The sequence below is a fragment of the Mustelus asterias genome, chromosome 8 (assembly GCF_964213995.1).
Source record: "Mustelus asterias chromosome 8, sMusAst1.hap1.1, whole genome shotgun sequence".
Taxonomy (NCBI): Eukaryota; Metazoa; Chordata; class Chondrichthyes; order Carcharhiniformes; family Triakidae; genus Mustelus; species Mustelus asterias.
The window spans coordinates 78,605,360-78,626,340 of record NC_135808.1 but is presented as its reverse complement, the minus strand read 5'-3'; the positions used below and the strand labels follow the sequence as shown (position 1 = coordinate 78,626,340).

At 42.8% G+C, this 20,981-nt stretch overlaps 1 protein-coding gene across 1 annotated transcript in view; it reads right to left on the bottom strand.

Moving 5' to 3' along the window:
* The window catches only part of swt1 (SWT1 RNA endoribonuclease homolog), a 130,700-nt gene that overhangs the window by 34,904 nt on the left and 74,815 nt on the right, over positions 1–20,981 (bottom strand). Inside the window, exons 14-16 of the mRNA XM_078218305.1 lie at positions 10,307–10,458; positions 7,005–7,246; positions 6,340–6,483 (exon numbers count right to left, since the gene is read on the bottom strand). Coding sequence (XP_078074431.1) covers positions 6,340–6,483; positions 7,005–7,246; positions 10,307–10,458 — 538 coding nt within the window. The remainder of the gene's footprint in view (positions 1–6,339; positions 6,484–7,004; positions 7,247–10,306; positions 10,459–20,981) is intronic.

Sequence of the window (20,981 nt, the reverse complement as noted above, 5' to 3'; positions counted from 1 at the left end):
GTCGTAGCTTCTCCGCTCCGGCGAAGTACTGGATGACGAAAGGTACTCTCCACCGTGTCCCATGTTTGTCTTCTGAGGGAGGTCAGTGCGGTTTTTCGCTGTGGCGCATCGGAACTGTCGATCGATGAGTCGAGCGCCATATCCTGTTCTTATGAGGGCATCTTTCAGCGTCTGGAGGTGTCTGTTGCGATCCTCCTCATCTGAGCAGATCCTGTGTATACGGAGGGCTTGTCCGTAGGGGATGGCTTCTTTATCGTGTTTAGGGTGGAAGCTGGAGAAGTGGAGTTTAGGGTGGAAGCTGGAGAAGTGAAGTGGAGTTAGGGTGGAAGCTGGAGAAGCTCTCACCATGGACTACTCTCCGGAATCGGTTGCATTCTTGGACACACGCATCTCCATTAAGGACGGTCACCTCAGCACTTCACTGTACCACAAGCCCACGGATAACCTCACGATGCTCCACTTCTCCAGCTTCCACCCTAAACACGTTAAAGAAGCCATACCCTACGGACAAGCCCTCCGTATACACAGGATCTGCGTGGATGAGGAGGATCGCAACAGACACCTCCAGACGCTGAAAGCTGCCCTCATAAGAACAGGATATGGCGCTCGACTCATCGATCGACAGTTCCAACGCGCCACAGAGAAAAACCGCACCGACCTCCTCAGAAGACAAACACGAGACACGGTGGAGAGTACCCTTCGTCGTCCAGTACTTCCCCGGAGCAGAGAAGCTACGACATCTTCTCCAGAGCCTTCAACATGTCATTGATGAAGATGAACATCTCGCCAAGGCCATCCCCACACCCCCACTTCTTGCCTTCAAACAACCGCACAACCTCAAACAGACCATTGTCCGCAGCAAACTTCCCAGCCTTCAGGAGAACAGTGACCACGACACCACACAACCCTGTCACAGCAACCTCTGCAAGACGTGCCGGATCATCGACACGGATGCCATCATCTCACGCGAGAACACCGTCCACCAGGTACACGGTACATACTCTTTGAACTCGGCCAACGTTGTCTTCCTGATACGCTGCAGGAAACGATGCCCCGAGGCATGGTACATTGGGGAGACCATGCAGAGGCTACGACAACGGGTGAATGAACACCGCTCGACAATCGGCACTCGACAAGAGTGTTCTCTTCCTGTTGGGGAACACTTCAGCGGTCATGGGCATTTGGCCTCTGATCTTCGGGTAAGCATTCTCCAAGGCGGCCTTCACGACACACGACAGCGCAGAGTCGCTGAGCAGAGACTGATAGCCAAGTTCCGCACACGAGGATGGCCTCAACCGGGATCTTGGGTTCATGTCACACTATCTGTAACTCCCCATAATGACTTGCCTGGGCTTGCAAAATCTCATTGACTGTCCTGTCTGGAGTCAACACACATCTCTTTAACCTGTGCTTAACGCTCTCTCCACTCACATTGTCTGTACCCTTAAGACTGGATTACCTGTAAAGACTCGCATTCCAATCATTATTTTGTAAACTGAGTTTGTGTCTATATATGTCCTGTCCGTGCATAGCACTCCCACGCGCCAGACAAGGGGGTGCGACGTCGTACCATACATGCACGCACACACATAGCAACACCCTCTCTCCACACACACATAGCAACACTCTCTCTCCACACAGACGCACAGAGCAACACCCTCTCTCCACACACACAGAGCAACACCCTCTCTCCACACACACACACTAAGTAGTAGTTAATTTACATTTTTACCTGTGTGTCACATTGCCATGGAGACAAATGGAACTTAGTGAGATTCTAGTTTTAAGTTTAGCACTGTAAATTCAGTTAGGACATAACCACAGGTTAGACTGGTTAACGTTTGGAAAAACATCAGCTTTGTGTCTTATGTAATTTGCAGCTCCTTGGAAGTCGAGAGATAAATGGATAACAGAGGGAAAAACTAGATTCTGCTCAACCACAGTGCCACAAAAAGCATTTGGAGCAATCTATAATGATTTTATAGAAACTATAAGTAGCATAAGGTACACGAGAATTAGGAGGAGTAGACCATTTGGCTCCTTGACCTTCTCAAGTGATTTGATAAGATCATGGTCGATCTGACTGAAACCTCAACTCCACTTTCCTGTCTGCTCCCCAATATCCTTTTTATTCCCTTGTTAATCAGAAATCTATCCAACTCAGCCTCAAATGTATTCAATGACTGAGCTTCCACTGCTCTCTAGGGAAGAGAATTCCAAACTAACCACCCTCAGAAAAAAGAATTCTCCCCATCTCCATCTTAAATAGGAGACCCCTAATTCCAGGCTCCCCACGGGGGAATCATGAGCTCAGCATTCACCCTTCATGGTCTTACATTCTCATCCTAAACTGGACACAAATAATTGAGGGCAGGACAATTGAGAAACAATGGCAGATGTTCAGGGAGATATTGAATACCTCTCAATTAAAGTATATTCCTGAGAGGAAGAGGAATTGTAAAGGGAAGAAAAACGGTCCATAGCTAGACAAGAAAATCAAAGAGGACATAAAGTTAAAAACTAGGGCATTCCATACTGCAAAAACTAGTAGCAAGCTGAAGGATTGGGAGAATTTTAAGTTTCAGCAAAAGGCTACTAAAAATAGAATCAAAAGAGCTAAGATGAACTATGAAAGGAAACTAGCAGAAAACAAACACAGAAACCAAAAGCTTCTCCAAGCATAAAAAGCGGGAGCGAATAGCTAAAGTAAATGTTGGTCCCTTAGAGGATGAGGTATTCATGGGAAATACAGATGTAGGAGGCATTAAACCCAATATTTTGCCTCTGCCTTCACAGTTGAGAATAATGAAGATTTTCCAAAAACTGTCGTTAACGTAGAGCAACTTGGTGCAATAACCATCACTAGGGAGAGGGTATTGAATAAACTAATGGGATGAAAGGCAGATAAGTCTTCGGGACCTGATGGTCTGCATCCTAGGGTATTAAAGGAGGTGGCAGCAGAGATAGTGGATGCTTGGTTGTGATATTTCAAAATTCCTTGGATTCTGGTAAGGTCCTGGTGGATTGGAAACATGCTAATGTGATACCCCTATTCAAAAGGGGAGAGAGGCAAAAAGTAGGAAACTATAGGCCAGTTAGTTGGACCTCTGTGGTGGGAAAGTTGCTGGAATCAATCATTGAGGAGGAGATGACTGAGCATTTGGAAAGACAAAGCTCAATCCACCATTGTTAGCATGGTTTTATGAAGGGAAAGTCTTACTTGACAAACTCGCTCGAGTTCTTTGAGGATGTAACCAGCACAGTGGATAGTGGGGAGTCTATGGATGTGGTATATCTAGACTTCTGGAAGGCGTTTGACAGGGTGCCACATAAAAGACTGATCCAGAAGGTGAGATTGCAGGGGATTGGGGATAGAGTACTAGATTGAATTGAGGATTGGATGACCGACAGAAAACAGAGGGTTGGGATAAATGGGTCCTTCTCTGGCTGATAAAATATAACAACGGTTTACAATCTATATAAATGATCTGCAAGCAGGGACAGAGTGTAACGTAGCAGAATTTGTCACAAGTATAGGTTGTGAGGCTGTCGCTTTAAATCTGAGGTGATGAGGAACTACCTCTCGCAGAGGGTGGTGAATTTGTGGAACTCGCTGCCCCATAGCGTGGTGGAGTCTGAATCGTTGAACGGTTTCAAGAGGGAGATAGACATATTTCTAATAAAAAGGGAAAGAGGGATATGGGGAACAGGTGGGGAGGTGGATTTGAGACCCTGGGAGAGATCTGCCATGAGCAGGCTCGAAGGGTTGAATTTGCCTACTTTTGCTTCTAATTCCTATGTTCCTATCCTTTTAAACTCCAATTGGTATTGGCCCAAGCTGCTCAACCATTCCCAAATAGCCCTTAATCCCAGGAATCAGTTGAGTGAACTTTCTCTGAACTGCTTCTAATGCAACTATATCCTTTTTTTAAGTAAGGAGACCAAAACTGTACACAGTACTCCAGGTATGACCTAATTAAGGCCCTGTACAGCTGCAGCAACACTTCCCTACATTTATACCCGATTCCCCTTGCGATAAACACAAACATTCAATTTGCCTCCCTAATCACTTGCTGCACCTGCAACCAACTTTTTTGATTCATGAACCAGATCACCCAGATTTCTCTGGTACCATAGAGTTCTGCCATCTCTCTCTATTTAAATAATACTAATTTTCGATTCTTTCTGCCAATGTAGACGAGTTCACATTTCCCCACTTTATAATCCATGTGCTAAATTTTGGCCCACTCACTTAACCCAAGTCCCTTTGTAGACTCTTTATGTCCTCTTGACAACTATCTATCTTTGCGTCATCAGTAAATTTAGCCGATATATTCAGTGTCTTCGCCCTATATATGTGTATATATATATATATATATAAAAAATTGTAAATAAGGCCCTCAATGCTGATTCATGTGGCAGTAACTGCTTGCCAACCCTGGCTTAGATATATGTTGCATTTAAGTTGTAAATATTGTATGTTCCATGTACTATGCTCGTATTAAACGAGAGCTGGTTTTCAGCTCTGTTGAACTGGAAATAAAAACAGCATGCCAGCTCAAATAAGAGTAACATTCAAAAAAAGCTGAATACCTCACTTATTGCAGCATAACTTTGCTACGGTTCACCATGCAAATCAGTAGAACCAACTTTAATAAAACATACATATTGTTGAAATAACTTTAAAATTTAGAGCTGCCAGCACAACTTCTAACTTCATTTTCTCACCATTATAAAATGCACCACCTTTAGTCCATGTGCACTAGCTAGAGGTCTGTTTTCCTTGTCCTTGTTTTCTCTATAACTATAAACTAGCAACTTCAACAACATGAAGGAAGGAAATGTAAAAATACGAAGTTGCTTGTAAAACTAGCCCTATGCAATGCTGTATTATTTAGATGATACCGACCAGTTGCTATGCAAATATAAGTTCTTTGAAATGAGCAGGAGGGCTGTAAAATTCCACTCCACAAAAGGTGACATTTCATGCCAGATTTATTCTTTCCTGTTTCCGTGTTTCAATTCCTTTTTTGTGGCTGTTCTTCCCTGCTCCATTAACCACGTTCTCATCTATATCCCATATCAAAAGTTATTCATTATCTCTACACATATTTATTATCTCTTCACAAGTTTTAAGTATTGGCTTTTTAAAAAAGTGAATGTTGAAATGTAAATATAAAAATGCTGGAAATACATCCTTCAGCATCTGAAAACCTGGGGGCGGGGGAGGTAAGTTGCAGTAGATGATAGGTTAATGTATAGTCCTGTTAGCTCAGCTGATGGATAATGCAACTCTTAATCCCAGGGTCATAGCTTTAAGTCCCACACTGAGTAACTAATGTTCCCCACGACGAGAGGCTGAATAATTTGTATTCAGATTCTCTGGCTTTTAACAGAATGAGAGGTGATCACATTGAAACATTCAAGATTTTGAAACTAGTATCCCCTGGCTGGGGAATCTAGAACATGGGGACACAGTTTCAGGATAAGGGGCTGATCATTTAGGACTCAGATGAGGAGAATTTCTTCTCTCAAAGAGTTGTAAATCTTTGGAATACTCTACCTCAAGAGGGTTGTGGAGCACCATCATCAAACATATTTAAGGGTTGAGACAGAGATTTTCGGCCTCTCAGGGAAACAAGGGATACAGGGAATGGATGGAAAAATGGAATTGAAGCTCAAGGTTAGCCATGATCTTCATATTCAGTGGTGTAGTACGTTCAACTAGTATGACCTTCTCCTATTTCTTATGGTTCATGTAGAGACCGTTCTGTTCTACTGCTTCTGATGAAGGATTCTTATGTACCACATTTAACCTGCTTGTCTTCTTTCCAGATGCTGACAGACTACTTTGGATTTTAAGGATTGTCTGTTTTTATTTAAGCTTCATGTTGCAATTTCTGGTGAATGATGATTTAACATAGACAATTCTTAAAAATTGCTGAACAACTATGCAACTTCAATATTTCTTTCAGCACAGGCTTTTAGAATAATAGAAAATGCTTCTTAAATGAAAACACAGAAATAAAAGTGTCAGGTATTTTTAAATGTTGCTCCAATTTTGAACAAAATAACCCAGAGATTTGTTAAAATACTTCAAATTTCCACATGTATTGAGTGTGCATAGATTGATGTAACGTCCTGCAACTTTGTTGTGTGATTATTAGATCTTATTACTGGGAGAAAAGAAGATTTATGTAAAGTGCATTATTGGCAGTCTTCATATAACAAACATACTACTCTCAATATCATAAAAAGACACTTAGGAACAAACTGCATTAAATTTAAACACTTTCCAATTGCTTTATGTATTCCTCTTGAGAGGAGTTAGATGCTCACCTTTGAATTCCTGCCAGCAGTTCTTTCACAGCAGGCATCAACCTCTGCAGGCTCTGAAATGCTTCCTCAGGAAGTGGCAGCTTGCTGTCAATTACAACAGCTAATGAGTTGTGAGGAAGGTTGAAGGTTGCAAAAATTAACGAGCTGGTGAAAAAAAATTGAAAATTTAATCTCAAAATCGCATGTATTGTCACACAAGATCAAAAAACTAGCGATGATTTACTTTATCAAGCACAAAAGTACTCCTTTATTATTCTTTTATTTACAGGGTTTCTCACTCAATTTTTAAAAATCCCACGCTATTTTAACTTATGAGAGTCAATAAGCAGATTGTAGATTCTTGGAATTCCAGTTCAGTAGTCTGTGTGTTTGTCACATTCTTTCAGTAAATGCCATTACTGGTTGTTTACATTTCACATTAAATTTCAAGCATGCACAGGAATCTCTTCAACATTATCCACAATATAACAGTCTTTATCATCCTTAATACTCAAGGTTCATCATTCAGTTTGCTAGTCCAAGTCAACATCAAAACATATCATTGCAGTATACAGAGCAAAACTACTGTTTTGGGAAACAACCAAGAATGTGCCTACATCAAAACTGTGTCCTATTTTGACTAATATGTGCTTGCATGTTTAACAGCACACACTGGCTTTTCTTACCTGTATTTGTTTATTATATTCCATACGTTCTCAAAGGTGGCCCAGATTTGTTGACTTCTGCTCACATCTGCAGAGTTTTCCACCTCTGACATGGGATACCCACCATTACAGTTGAATGGAAATAGAGTTACATTTCTTCCTGAATCAGGATTCAAAGGTAGCCCAACTGAAATTTCCAACTTTTCAGAAGACTCTTCGGACTTCTCTGATGATTTTGACATTGGTTCATTTTTGCTGCCGTTCTTCATAACATGAGTGAAAAAAATGATTTTTTTAGAACTATAAATCTCAAATGTTCATGTGGCTTTTACTGATCATTTTCTCTTAATTTTCTCTTTTCACTAGGAGGAGGTGTGGACTACATTGCCGAGTTGTGGTTCCATGTGTATTGGGTAACCAACTTTCAATTTGTAGCTCAAATGACCATTCTTCCCAAGTTTGACTATTCGAATCTGGATGGCATGAATCCTTAATCCTTATCCACATCCATGCACTTTCCAGCAGAACTAATTGGACAGAGATTATGTATGAGATTTAAATAAAAGGCAGATTTATACACCAAATACAGACAGATTGACACCTTGGTCAGCAGGCACCAGTGCAAATTTGCAAGAGAAGGCCACAGCTAGGGCCTATGGGAAGGAACCTTGGCAATTAGTCGTGGAACTGACCATGGCTGAGGGGGTAGGATAGCCTGGCACATGGAGGCCCAAGGCCTCAAAATCTAAAACCTCAAAATTAAAATCAAAATATTTTCAAGGTCAAATCTGGCTGAAGATGATTACCAATATATTTTGCCTGACAAAGGAGCCAAAACTGTCTTCCAACTCCGTTCTCATGCAGTTCACAGCTTGAAATTACAGAACAAGTCCTGACTGTATCATTGGATCCAATCTGCATATTTGAAGCAGGAACCTGCTTCCTTTCTGCAGATGCCCCATTCCCCTGCTCAAAAAGCAGGTTAAAAGAGGCGATAGTAAGAAGGAAGCAAAATTAGAGTGGGTAAGTGACTCCAATTATTTTAACCCTCACCCCCACTCCACCAAGCCCAGTTTCCAGGTGTCAGAGACAGTAAAAATTGCAGTCAAAATATCTGTTCACCAGTAGTATCTAAAGAATTGCTTTACAGCATAAAGCAGATCACATGAGAGCTATATATCACTAAGAGATATCACTATATATCAGTAACTGTATGTATATTGCAATCTGAAACATTTAGGATATGTTACAAATTCAATTTTTCTTTTAAGAAACCAAATGTTTCATTGTCACATCAAGAAAGTACAGAAAAAAATAGAATGAAACTAGATACTCAAAATAGTTCTACTGGTTAGTAGTAAAATAAATACATGTGGCTTAAAATTGCACTATACAATATTAGCCTTGATGCTTTGGAAAGGAAAGCATCTTTCATGATCTCAGGCTATCTCAAAGGACTTGTAAAACATAATCACAGTTGTAACGTAGGGAAACACAGCAGTCAATTTGCATACGGCAAAGTCCTACAAATGATGCAACTAAACAGAATCTGTTCTTTAACATTGTCGAGGGAATATATGCTCAAGCTTCTGAAGTGCTGTTTGAACTGATATCTTCTAACTACTACATCAAGGCTGACACCTTGAAACTGTTGATTATTACATCCACTTAACGCCATTTCAAGTGTCAGAAGCTATGCAATACTAAAATCTGCAAGAACTAGGAGACTGAAAGCAAGAAATAAATTAGTTTCCTCCTTTGTCTTCCATTTTTCAATAAAACTGCAACTTACCTAAAACTCTGCTTCATTTATCCTTTCATGCACTAGGTCTGTTTATCTATCACTCCTACCCTTGCTGATGTAGATTGATACCTCATGCTCTAACACTTAACTTCTCTAAGTCTATAAACCTCAAATCTTGAATACTTCCTTCATGTTGACATCAGCCTTTTACACATTCTAAATCTCTTCAGCTGCTCAAACTCTTACTAATTACTTATTAAATCTCTCTCTCTCTTCACCTTTAAAACATTTATCAAAACCAACATATTTAACTGTCACATGCTTCACTGGGTCACTGTCTGTGTGGAGTTTGCACATTCTCCCAGTGTCTGCGTGGGTTTCCTCCAGTGTCCTCTCAGTCCAAAAGACGTGCTGGTTAGGTGCATTGGCCATGCTAAATTCACCCTCAGTGTACCCAAACTGGTGCCGGAGTGTGGCAACTAGGGGATTTTCACAATAACTTCATTGCAGTGTTAGTGTAAGCCTACTTGACACTAATAAAAAAAAACTTAAACTTCTATTCATGGATCCTTTTCTGACTCATCCTCCATTTGTTGTACACCCATCTATGGTGCGTGTTGGAGCATTCTTTGAGTTAAAGCTATTTCAACAGGAACTCTTATTTTAATTATTACCTAGTTCAATCAAAAATCCAACTTACATGAAACTTAAAGGTTCATCAGAATGGAAATATCCTTACCGTAACTATTTTCAGTCACTTGCCTTTCCATGAAGATGTAATCTTACCTTTTTCACTCTTCTGTATCCCATGCAGTTCATTGAGCTAAACTTCACCTTTCCTATCGAGTCACTGGGCACTCTCAAATTTCCCAATTATAGAGTTATTCTTTTCACCATCTGTCCAACTAGATGACAGAGGTGATCATCTCAACCTCACACCCAACCAGTTCACAAAGGCACTACGCAAACCCCTTCCTATCCGCTTCAGAGGCATTCTTCACTGTCCTAGTTATTCCAACAAATTTGGCCCTGTTCACCACAGGTGTCAACTCCTTTCTGCTCCTTCGCTTGGGGGTTCAATGCTGTGTACATTCATTCTGATTATAAAACTATCAGATCAGAAATTTGCATCCAGGATTACATTCTTGCGTAAAGCAGCAGGAAGAAGTTGAGATAACATTGTGAACATGCAAAAAAAGGCCAATTCGTCCATCAAACCTGTCTCATTCCACATGCTGCAGCCAGCTCACACCATTAATTCCATTCCATTCCCCCACCTCTATGCAATCACAGAGGAGAAGCAAACAAGTCAGAAAAAAATCTGAGTATCACTGAACATAGGGTGCCATCTGTCGTGGGAGAACTACAGAGGTGTTGTTCAAAGTTAATGACCTCCTAGTTCTAATATGGCTCAGAGTTTGTCACTCGAGTCACCCCAGTCTAATATTTTGCCAAATTTACTGTTAAAATTGTTAATGATTCCTGCTATTGTTTTGATCCAGGACAATATGAACTTTTACCTACTACTTCCATCCCAATATTACATGTGACTATACAATTAAAAAACACAAGAAGTTACCTCAGCAACCTTGCTAAGCAATTCATCCACGACAGCCAAGGTGTGTGGGAGGACACCACCATAATCTGATCTCGAGCTGAAGGCTTGCAACAGGTTTTGGGATTCTTGCAACATCCAGGTAAGAGTAAATTGATTATACTCTGGTCTCTTATCTAGATGTTAAAAAGACATATTAGATTACAAGGCAACAAAACAGACACTCCTTTAAAGCAAATGTTAGTCCTGGGGGGTGATTATAGGGAGAAGCAGAGCAGCAAGCAGATATACATGTGTCATTGTGGAAGTCAATGAGTTCATAAAATGTTTCATCTATTGTAGAAGTTCCTGGTAGATTTCAATTAGACCATCAGGACTGGATTACCCTATTTAGATGGGGTGCAGTGAACTTCAGGTGAAACTTATATAGTAAGTTTGAAGACATTTTGTCCTGTTATTGGTTGTAAGTGGGACCAGATTGCAAAGAAAACTATTCTGTCAAGCCTATGCAATGCACAAAAGAACAATGGTAATCTTAAAATATTAGTTCAGTAATCTTTTTCCCCTCAACATCTGGGTAACACTTTCACAAAAGCAACAAACAAATGACCAAACACCTTGAAATGTAATGCGATGAAATAAAAATGTGCATTTATAACTAGAAAAATATTTATTGCTCTATTTTTCACGATGACACTTACATAAATGCCTATGAATTAAAAGTAAAAAAGTTGGACAGGAATGCAGCTTTAAGTATTTCTTGCTTGTGGCTTTAATTTTTCAACTGCCATTGTAAATAGACTAAAATTGAATATAAACAAAATGCTGCAGCTTAATGTTCAATCATACCTTGTAAAACTTGGTGAACTAGACTGATTGCATTCTTGGTTGTATTTTTGAGGCCCAGATGAGCTTACAGCTACACATCAATGCCATCACGAAAGTCACTTACTTCCATCCACATATTAACACCCGACTCCGCCCCTTCCTCAGCTGATTTGCTGATGCAACTCTCACCCATGTCACCTCCTGATAGATCGGACAATACTCCTAGTGGGTCGTGCACATTGCACCCTCCATAAACTTGTCAAAAGTTTAAAACAAGGTTGCCCTTGTTTTGCATCAAATCCTGTTCACTCATCACCCCTGTGCCTGCTAACTTACATTGGCTCCCAGTCAAGCATTGCCTCAAATTTAAAGTTGTTTAAAGCCCCTCCAGGGTTTATCTCTATAACCTGCTCCAGTCCTATAATCTTTAGAGATACCCTCACTCATCTAATTCTTCTGTATATCTCTGCCCAATTTCTCCACAATTAGTGCCATGCTTTCAACTGCCAAGTCCAAAGCTTTGGATTTTCCTCCCTAAATCCCTCGTTACACTGGACAAAAGGTTAGAAAGATCTTGATACAAACACAAGTAAATGAGTCACATCACACTACACCTTCACTCTGATTAGATTTACAGTATCCATCTTGAACTCTAATATTCAGGGTAAGTATGGGGTACATGTAAACTAATAGGGGAACTGTGGTCAGACACACCACACCCAAAACAAGTGAGAGGCCACAAAGCAAATTGTATGGCTTTCTCAACAACCCATCCAGATGCTTATTACGCTGTGACCTAACCAGTCTCATTGAAATTCTGTCTTTATCACAAGGATTTGCAATCTCTACACCAGAAGAACTCGCCTTGGAACTGTCTCCCAAACTTCATTTCCACTCGATGTCTTCAACAAGGATTCATCTCTAGGTTTTCAATCTCTCCTTCTGATGTTTCTTTCCCCTGGATTTCTGACTCAAGCTTCACCTTCCAAGTACACTTTCAGATATTTGGCCATGCCAAACAGAACACCACTGCTCTGGTCCACAGTAAGGAGTCACCAATCTTCAGCTCCCTCCTCAAATCTTCTGGCTTTCTCCCTGCAACCTTTTGCCTAACTGAGAACTAACTGCTTTGCGCCTTACTTTTAACTTTACTTAATAGGACCTGTTTCAGATTCTAGTCTTTGTCCCTCAATTTCCTTCTGGGCCCTTTTTAGGCCCCGTGACCTGATTTGGGGGCTTCTTGGGACACCTTTTCTGGAGTGGCACACTCTGACCTCCAGTTTCACATTGTCTCACTTTAGCTTTTCTCTTCCTTCTGCGCAAACACAAAGAGTCAGTTTCTGAGCTGAAGAAATCAAAAAATGAACGGTGCACGTGTGCAAGTCCATTTCCCAGCCTGAAGACATGCAAATCAACAAACTGTGCATGTGCAACCATTCTATGTCCAGTGCATGTGCAGAAACCCTGAGCCTCACTGGGAATTGGAGCTTCCAACCTTTGACTACTGATTAAAGCAAGTTTTTCTTCCTTCTCTTGGGGGTTCATCACAATAGCACTGTTGACAAAACTTCCATAACTTTGCTGACCTTTAAGTGTTAACTGATGGGATGGTAATTGGTCGCATTGTGTATGTGCTGCATTTTATAGACGAAACAAACATGGGCAATTTTCCACACTGTTGGGTTGTAGTTGTAGCTGTAGTTGTACTGGAAAGGGTTGTCTACGGGCACAGGTTAGTTCTGGAGCACAAGTCTTCAGTACTACAGTCAAGATGTTGTCAGACTCCACAGCAATTGCTGTGTTCAGTGCCTTCTGCTATTTCTCGATATATAGAGTGAATCAAATTGGTTGAAGACAGGCATCTTAGGAAGAAGCGGAAATGGATCATTCACTCTGCAGTCCTGGCTGAAAATGGCTACAAATGCTTCACCCTTGTCTATTGCACCTGACATGTTATCATTGAGGATGGGGATGTTTTTGGAGTCTTCTCCTCCCGTTAGTCATTTAATTGTTCACAACTGGACATGGCAGGACTCTAGGACTTTGATTCGATCCATTGCTTGTATGGTCACTTAGTTCTATCTATAGAAAGCTGCTTCTGTTGGTCAGTATACATGTAATTTTGCGTTCAGGATGCACTGCTACCTCACAGCACCAGGGACCCAGGTTCAATTCCAGCCTTGGGTGACTGTGTGTGTGTGTGCGCGCGTGCGTGCGTGTGTGTGGAGTTTGCATGTTCTCCCCATGTCTGCATGGGTTTCTTCCGGGTGTTCCGGTTTCCTCCCACAGCCCAAAGATGTGTGGGTTAAGTGGATTGGTCATGCTGAAATGCCCCTTAGTGTCAGGAGATTAGCAGGGTAAATATGTGGGGTTACAGGGAGAGGGCTTGGTGGGATTGTTGTCAGTGTGGGCTCAATGGGCCGAATGGCCTCCTTCTGCACTCTCGAGGTTCTATGATTCTGTAGATTCAAGGTCACCAGGCTTGATGGCAATGGTAGATTGGGGGTTATGCCAGGACACAGTTACAGATTGTGCCTGAATACAACTCTGCTACTGTTGTTGCCCACAGCATCTCATGGATGCTCCATATCATGACAACCATCGACACCGCAAACTGCCGGCTCCAAGTGGAGAGGATCTCCAAGAAGATCGCACATATCGACACAGACATCAAGTTTCTACAAACATGCAAGAAAGCAGACAAGATACCAAAAGGACTACGGATCACGAACCACTCAGGTCAACCTATAACACAGACTACGCTGAGAGACTTTGCCGTCGCACCTCTCTCACCCTCCTCAACCACCTCATACACCAGCTCTACAGCAAACGCCGCAGCCTGGAAACCAAGATAGAATCCATATTCTCAACTTGCGTTCAGGACGCAGACCAGCTGCGAAACTCTGCCAAGCAGACGAGACAAAGGAACGACACCATCTACATGCACACCAAGAACAGGAAACTTGAGAAACTCGGCATCACCACCAGCAGCAACCAAGCCTCCCCTGGTACCACAGTAGAAAACAGTACCACTGCAGGGAAGTCCATTGTCAACTTGGTCGGACTACACACTTCAACCAGATGAAATCGAAGTTCTCAGCCGAGGGCTCAAGTTTTTCCCCACCACCAAAATAGACCCCATCAGTCTCGCAGCAGACACAGAAGAATTCATCAGGCGAATGAGGCTGCGGGAGTTCTTCCACAAACCCCAAGAGGCCAACAGCGAACACAATGAGACAGCCAATGAACCGGAACAGCCGACAGAGAGATCCGCAGTGCAACCGAAGAGGAAAGAGTCGAATTGGACTCCTCCGGAAGGCCGCTGCCCTGGACTTGACATGTATGCCCAAGCCATCAGGAGGTGCGTTAACACCAAATTCATCAGCCGCACTCACAAGACAGCACCGAACATCACCCAAGCACAACGCAATGCCATCTGCGCTCTCAAGACCAACTGCAACATTGTCATCAAACCAGCAGACAAAGGAGGGGCCATCATCATACTGAACAGAACGGATTACTGCAAAGAAGTGTACCGACAACTGAACAATGAGGAACACTACAAATAGTTACCCACAGATCCGACCAAAGAACGCACCCATCAACTCAACACTCTGATCAAGACCTTTGATCTGGACCTTCAAAGCACCCTCCGTGCTCTCATCCCACGTACTCCCCGCGTTGGAGATCTCTACTGCCTCCCGAAGATACACAAGGCAAACACACCCGGCCGTTCCATCGTATCGGGCAATGGGACCCATGCGAGAACCTCTCCGGCTATGGTCGAGGGCATCCTGAAACCCATTGTACAAAGAACCCCCAGCTTTTGTTGCGACACTATGGACCTCCTACAGAAACTCAACGCACATGGAGCAGTTGAACCAGGAGCACTCCTTGTCACAATGGATGTCTCGGCACTCTACACCAGCATCCCCCACGATGATGGCACTGCTGCAACGGCCTCAGTACTCAATGCCGACAACTGCCAGTTTCCAGATGCAATTTTACAACTCATCTGCTTCATCCTGGACCACAATGTCTTCACCTTCAACAACCAGTTCTTCATCCAGACACACGGAACAGCCATGGGGACCAAATTCGCACCTCAATATGCCAACATCTTCATGCACAGGTTCGAACAAGACTTCTTCACCGCACAGGACCTTCAACCGATGCTATACACTAGATACATCGATGACATTTGCTTCGTTTGGAGTCATGGTGAACAATTACTGAAACAACGATATGATGACATCAACAAGTTCCATCGCACCATCAGACTCACCATGGACTACTCTCCGGAATCGGTTGCATTCTTGGACACACGCATCTCCATTAAGGACGGTCACCTCAGCACCTCACTGTACCGCAAGCCCACGGATAACCTCACGATGCTCCACTTCTCCAGCTTCCACCCTAAACACGTTAAAGAAGCCAGCCCCTACGGACAAGCCCTCCGTATACACAGGATCTGCGTGGATGAGGAGAATCGCAACAGACCCCTCCAGATGCTGAAAGATGCCCTCCTAAGAACAGGATATGGCACTCGACTCATCGATCAACAGTTCCAACGCGCCACAGCGAAAAACCGCACCGACCTCCTCAGAAGACAAACACGGGACACGGTGGACAGAGTACCCTTCGTCGTCCAGTACTTCCCCGGAGCGGAGAAGCTACGGCATCTCCTCCGGAGCCTTCAACATGTCATTGATGTAGACGAACATCTCGCCAAGGCCATCCCCACACCCCCACTTCTTGCCTTCAAACAACCGCACAACCTAAAACAGACCATCGTCCGCAGCAAACTACCCAGCCTTCAGGAGAACAGTGACCACAACACCACACAACCCTGCCACAGCAACCTCTGCAAGACGTGCCGGTTCATCGACACGGATGCCATCATCTCACGTGAGAACACCATCTACCAGGTACACGGTACCCACTCTTGCAACTCGGCCAACGTTGTCTACCTGATACGCTGCAGGGAAGGATGTCGCGAGGCATGGTACATCGGGGAAACCATGCAGACGCTACGACAACGGATGAATGAACACCGCTCGACAATCACCAGGCAAGACTGTTCTCTTCCTGTGGGGGAGCACTTCAGCAGTTACGGGCATTCAGCCTCTGATCTTCGGGTAAGCGTTCTCCAAGGCGGCCTTCACGACACACGACAGCGCAGAGTCGCTGAGCAGAAACTGATAGCCAAGTTCCGCACACGAGGATGGCCTCAACCAGGATGTTGGATTTATGTCACACTATCTGTAACCCCCACAGCTTGCCTCCTGGACTTGCAGAATCTCACTGGCTGTCCTGCCTGGAGACAATACACATCCCTTTAACCTGTGCTTAATGCTCCCTCCACTCACATTCTCTGTATCTTTAAGACCTGGTTGGCTGTAGAGATTCGCATTCTAATGAGTATTCTGTAACTTGATTTTGTGTCTCTGTGCCCTGTTTGAGAGCAGATTTCCACTCCATCTGACGAAGGAGCAGCACTCCGAAAGCTAATGGCATTTGCTACCAAATAAACCTGTTGGACTTTAACCTGGTGTTGTTAAAACTCTTACTACAGTTTTGAACTGCCAGATCTGATTTGAATCTATCTTGTGGTGGTAGTACCACATGATACAATGAAGGGTGTCCTTAGTGTGAAGATGGAACTTTGTCTCCACAAGGATTGTTAAGTGGTCATTCCTACTAATGCTGTCATGGACAGATGCATCTCTGGCAGGTAGGCAAGTTTGTCCCTCTCATTGTTCTCTCTTTGACTGCCAATGGCCCAATCTGGCAGATATGTCTTTCAGAATCTAGCCAGCTTAGTCAGCAGTGGTGCAGGAGCCACTTTCAATGATAGGTTCTACTGAAGTCTTCCAACCTGAATGCATTCTGCGTTCTTGCTACCCTCAGGGCTTCTTCCAAGTAATGTTGAACAAAGTAGTGTTTAATCAATGGTCGGAGGGCCATAAGTGATAATTAGCAGGAGGTTTACTTGTTCATGTTTTACATGATACCACAAGACGCCATACTGTTCAGAATCAATGTTGAGGATTGCCAGGACTATTCCCTCCTGACTGTACACCAGTGTTGTCACCTCTGGTGGGTCAGAGCACACTCAGAGATGGTGATACTGTCTGAGACATGGCTGTAAGAAATAATTCAGTGTGTATGACTATGTTGCTTGATTAATGTGTAGAACATTCCCATTTGGCAAAAGTCCCCAGATGTTAGTGAAGAGAACTTTGATTGACTAGGCAGGATATGCCATTGTCATTGTTGGTGCTTAGGCTTATGCTGGTTTTGCTTCTATTCAACTTTTCTCTTGCCAGTTGGTACATGCCCTAGCTGCTGTGGGATTTCAACTCATGAGTTTGAGAGCCTTAATCCGAGCATGTGGATTACTAGTCCAGTAACATTATCACTATGCTACTGTTCCCATAATGAATAATCAAAGAAGTGCAACGTGAAATTTCTTTTAACATTTAGAATTCCCATGATAATTTCAGCTGAATATATTAAAAAGCAGAAGCATATACGTATTCTAAAATTAAGTGACATGGCAAAGTGGAAAAATGCTGAACAGTTCAGAGCAATCTATCAGGCACTATTTTACAATTACAGCTAGACCATTTAGGAGTGAAATCATGAAGCATATCTTCTTTACAAATATGGTAACAGATATCTTTAACCTGCCCCCCCCCCCCCCCCCCCCCCCCCAAAATACAGATGACATACAAATTGGTCATGACATAGTTAAATGGTGGAACAAGCATGCTCAAAGGGCTGAATGGCATACTCCTGTTCCGCTTATTTAAATGCTTACCATTGTTCAATGAAATAGTTATCACATATTCCACCCATTTTTGCTCTGATTAATGCCCAAGTGTAGATTTTGTGTTTTGGCACAAAGTATTTGTCTAGAGAACTTGCGAGGTAGTCCCAATTTTCCCCGATCTTGCAACACCTTTTGTTGTGTCAAAGCTCTTATAATAGAGCTTACCCTGGTCCTGCACTCAACCCTGGAATACCTAGATAACAAGGACACCTATGTCAAACACCTTCTATATTGACTACAGCTCAGCCTTCAACACCTTTACTCCCAACGAAACTCATCTCTAAACTCCGTGGCCTGGGCCTCGGCACTTCCCTCTGTGACTGGATCTTGAACTTCCTAACTCACGGACCACGATCATTCTCAACACCAGTGCCCACAAGGCTGTGTTCTCAGCCCCCTACTAGACGCTTTGTACACCTATGACTGTGTGGCCAAATTCCCCTCCAATTTGATTTTCAAGTTTGCTGACGACACCACTGTAGTGGGTCAGATCTCAAACAAAGACGAGACAGAGTACAGGAATGAGATAGTGAATCTGGTGCTTAAACAATAATCTTTCCCTCAATGTCAACAAAACAAAGGAGATTGTCATCGACTTCAGGAAGTGTAGAGGAGAACATGACCCTGTCTACATCAATGGGGACGAAGTAGAAAGGGTCGAGAGCTTCATGTTTTTAGGTGTCCAGATCACCAACAACCTGTCCTGGTCCCCCCATGCCGACACTATAGTGAAGAAAGCCCACCAACACCTCTACTTTCTCAGAAGACTAAGGAAATTTGGCATGCCAGCTAAGACTCTCACCAACTTTTACAGATGCACCATAGAAAGCATTCTTTCTGGTTTGTATCACAGCTTGGTATGGCTCCTGCTCTGCCCAACACCACAAGAAACTACAAAAGGTCATGAATGTAGCCCAATCCATCACGCAAACCAGCCTCCCATCCATTGACTCTGTCTATACTTCCCGCTGCCTCGGCAAAGTAACCAGCATAATTAAGGACCCCACGCACCCTGGACATTCTCTCTTCCACCTTCTTCCGTCGGGAAAAAGATACAAAAGTCTGGGGTCACATACCAACCGACTCAAGAACAGCTTCTTCCCTGCTGCTATCAGGCTTTTGAATGGTCTTACCTTGCATTAAGTTAATCTTTCTATACACCCTAGCCAAGACTATAACACTACATTCTGCACTCTCTCGTTTCCTTCTCTATGAATGGTATGCTTTGTCTGTATAGCTCGCAAGAAACAATACTTTTCACTGTATGTTAATACATGTGACAATAATAATACAAATCAAATCAAATAAAAGGAAATTACTGCGGTTACTGGAATCGAAAACCAAAAGATAAAATGCTAGAAAATCTCAGCAGGTCTGGTAGCATATGTAAGGAGAGAAAAGAGCTGACGTTTCGAATCCAGATGACTCTCTGTCAAAGCTAAAAGGCATAGAAAGTGGGAGATATTCATACTGCCATTATATTGGACACAGTAAGAAGTTTCACAACACCAGGTTAAAGTCCAACAGGTTTATTTGGTAGCACAAGCCACTAGCTTCCGGAGCACTGCCTCTTCATCAGGTGAGTGGGAGTTCTGTTCACAAACAGGGCATATAAAGACACAAACTTAATTTACAAAATAATGGTTGGAATGCGAGTCTTTACAGGTAATCAAGTCTTAAAGGTACAGACAATGTGAGTGGAGAGAGGGTTAAGCACAAGTTAAAGAGATGTGTATTGTCTCCAGCCAGGACAGTTAGTGAGATTTTGCAAGCCCAGGCAAGTCGTGGGAGTTACAGATAGTGTGACATGAACCCAAGATCCCGGTTGAGGCTGTCCTTATGTGTGCGGAACTTGGCTATCAGTCTCTGCTCAGCGATTCTGCGTTGTCGTGAAGGCTGCCTTGTAGAACGCTTACCTGAAGATCAGAGGCTGAATGACCGTGACCGGTCACTCAGCGGTAACCCCCACAACTTGCCTGGGCGTGCAAACTCTCACTAACTGTCCTGGCTGGAGACAATACACATCTCTTTAACCTGTGCTTAACCCTCTCTCCACTCACATTGTCTGTACCTTTAAGACTTGATTACCTGTAAAGACTCGCATTCCAACCATTATTTTGTAAATTGAGTTTGTGTCTTTATATGCCCTGTTTGTGAACAGAACTCCCACTCACCTGAAGAAGGGGCAGTGCTCGGAAAGCGAATGGCTTGTGCTACCAAATAAACCTGTTGGACTTTAACCTGGTGTCGTGAGACTTCTTACTGTGTTTACCCCAGTCCAATGCTGGCATCTCCACATTATATTGGACAGCCATTAGCAGTCTTTTCCCCTGGTTTCTGAGGCTATGACTCATGAGCTTTGACTCATCTTTCATTCTCTCACCCTGCAGTATAAATATCTCCCACTTTCTGTGCTTTTAGCTTTGACAAAGGGTCATCTGGACTCGAAACTTCAGTTCTTTTCTCTCAAAAATGCTGCCAGATCTGCTGAAATTTTCCAGTATTTTTTCTTAGTTCTTGTTTAATTATAAGATCACACCTACCAGGAGGAGGATCTGGTGCACGCAAAGGTGTTAAAATACTCCATTGCACCAACCACTTATCAGGGATTGTCAATAAAGCCCTTTTCGCATTGGAAGTAATAAAGGATCCATTTAAAACTTGCCAGGAATCAGGTTTCCAGGGAAACAAACTTTAAGCAACGTTGGAGGCATGAGAATGCCTTTCCTTGCTTGCAAACCCTAAAATTGGTTTTGAAAATCATTAACTTGAAAGCACTTTTAAAAAGTTAAATAAGTAAAAATGTAAGAAATGTATTTGGGAGATGCACACAAGTATTTTTAAAAAAATGTATAAACAACATAGATATGTCTTTGAGGTTAACAACTACCGTAACAACAAACCAATTTTAAGAAGATTTGTTGTAAGAGTATCATCTGAACCCAAACTGCAGCCAGATAATTTCTGCTGAATACATTTGCTTTCTATAACTTTAATTCCTCTCTCCATTACTGTGTTACTTTAGATTAAAAACAA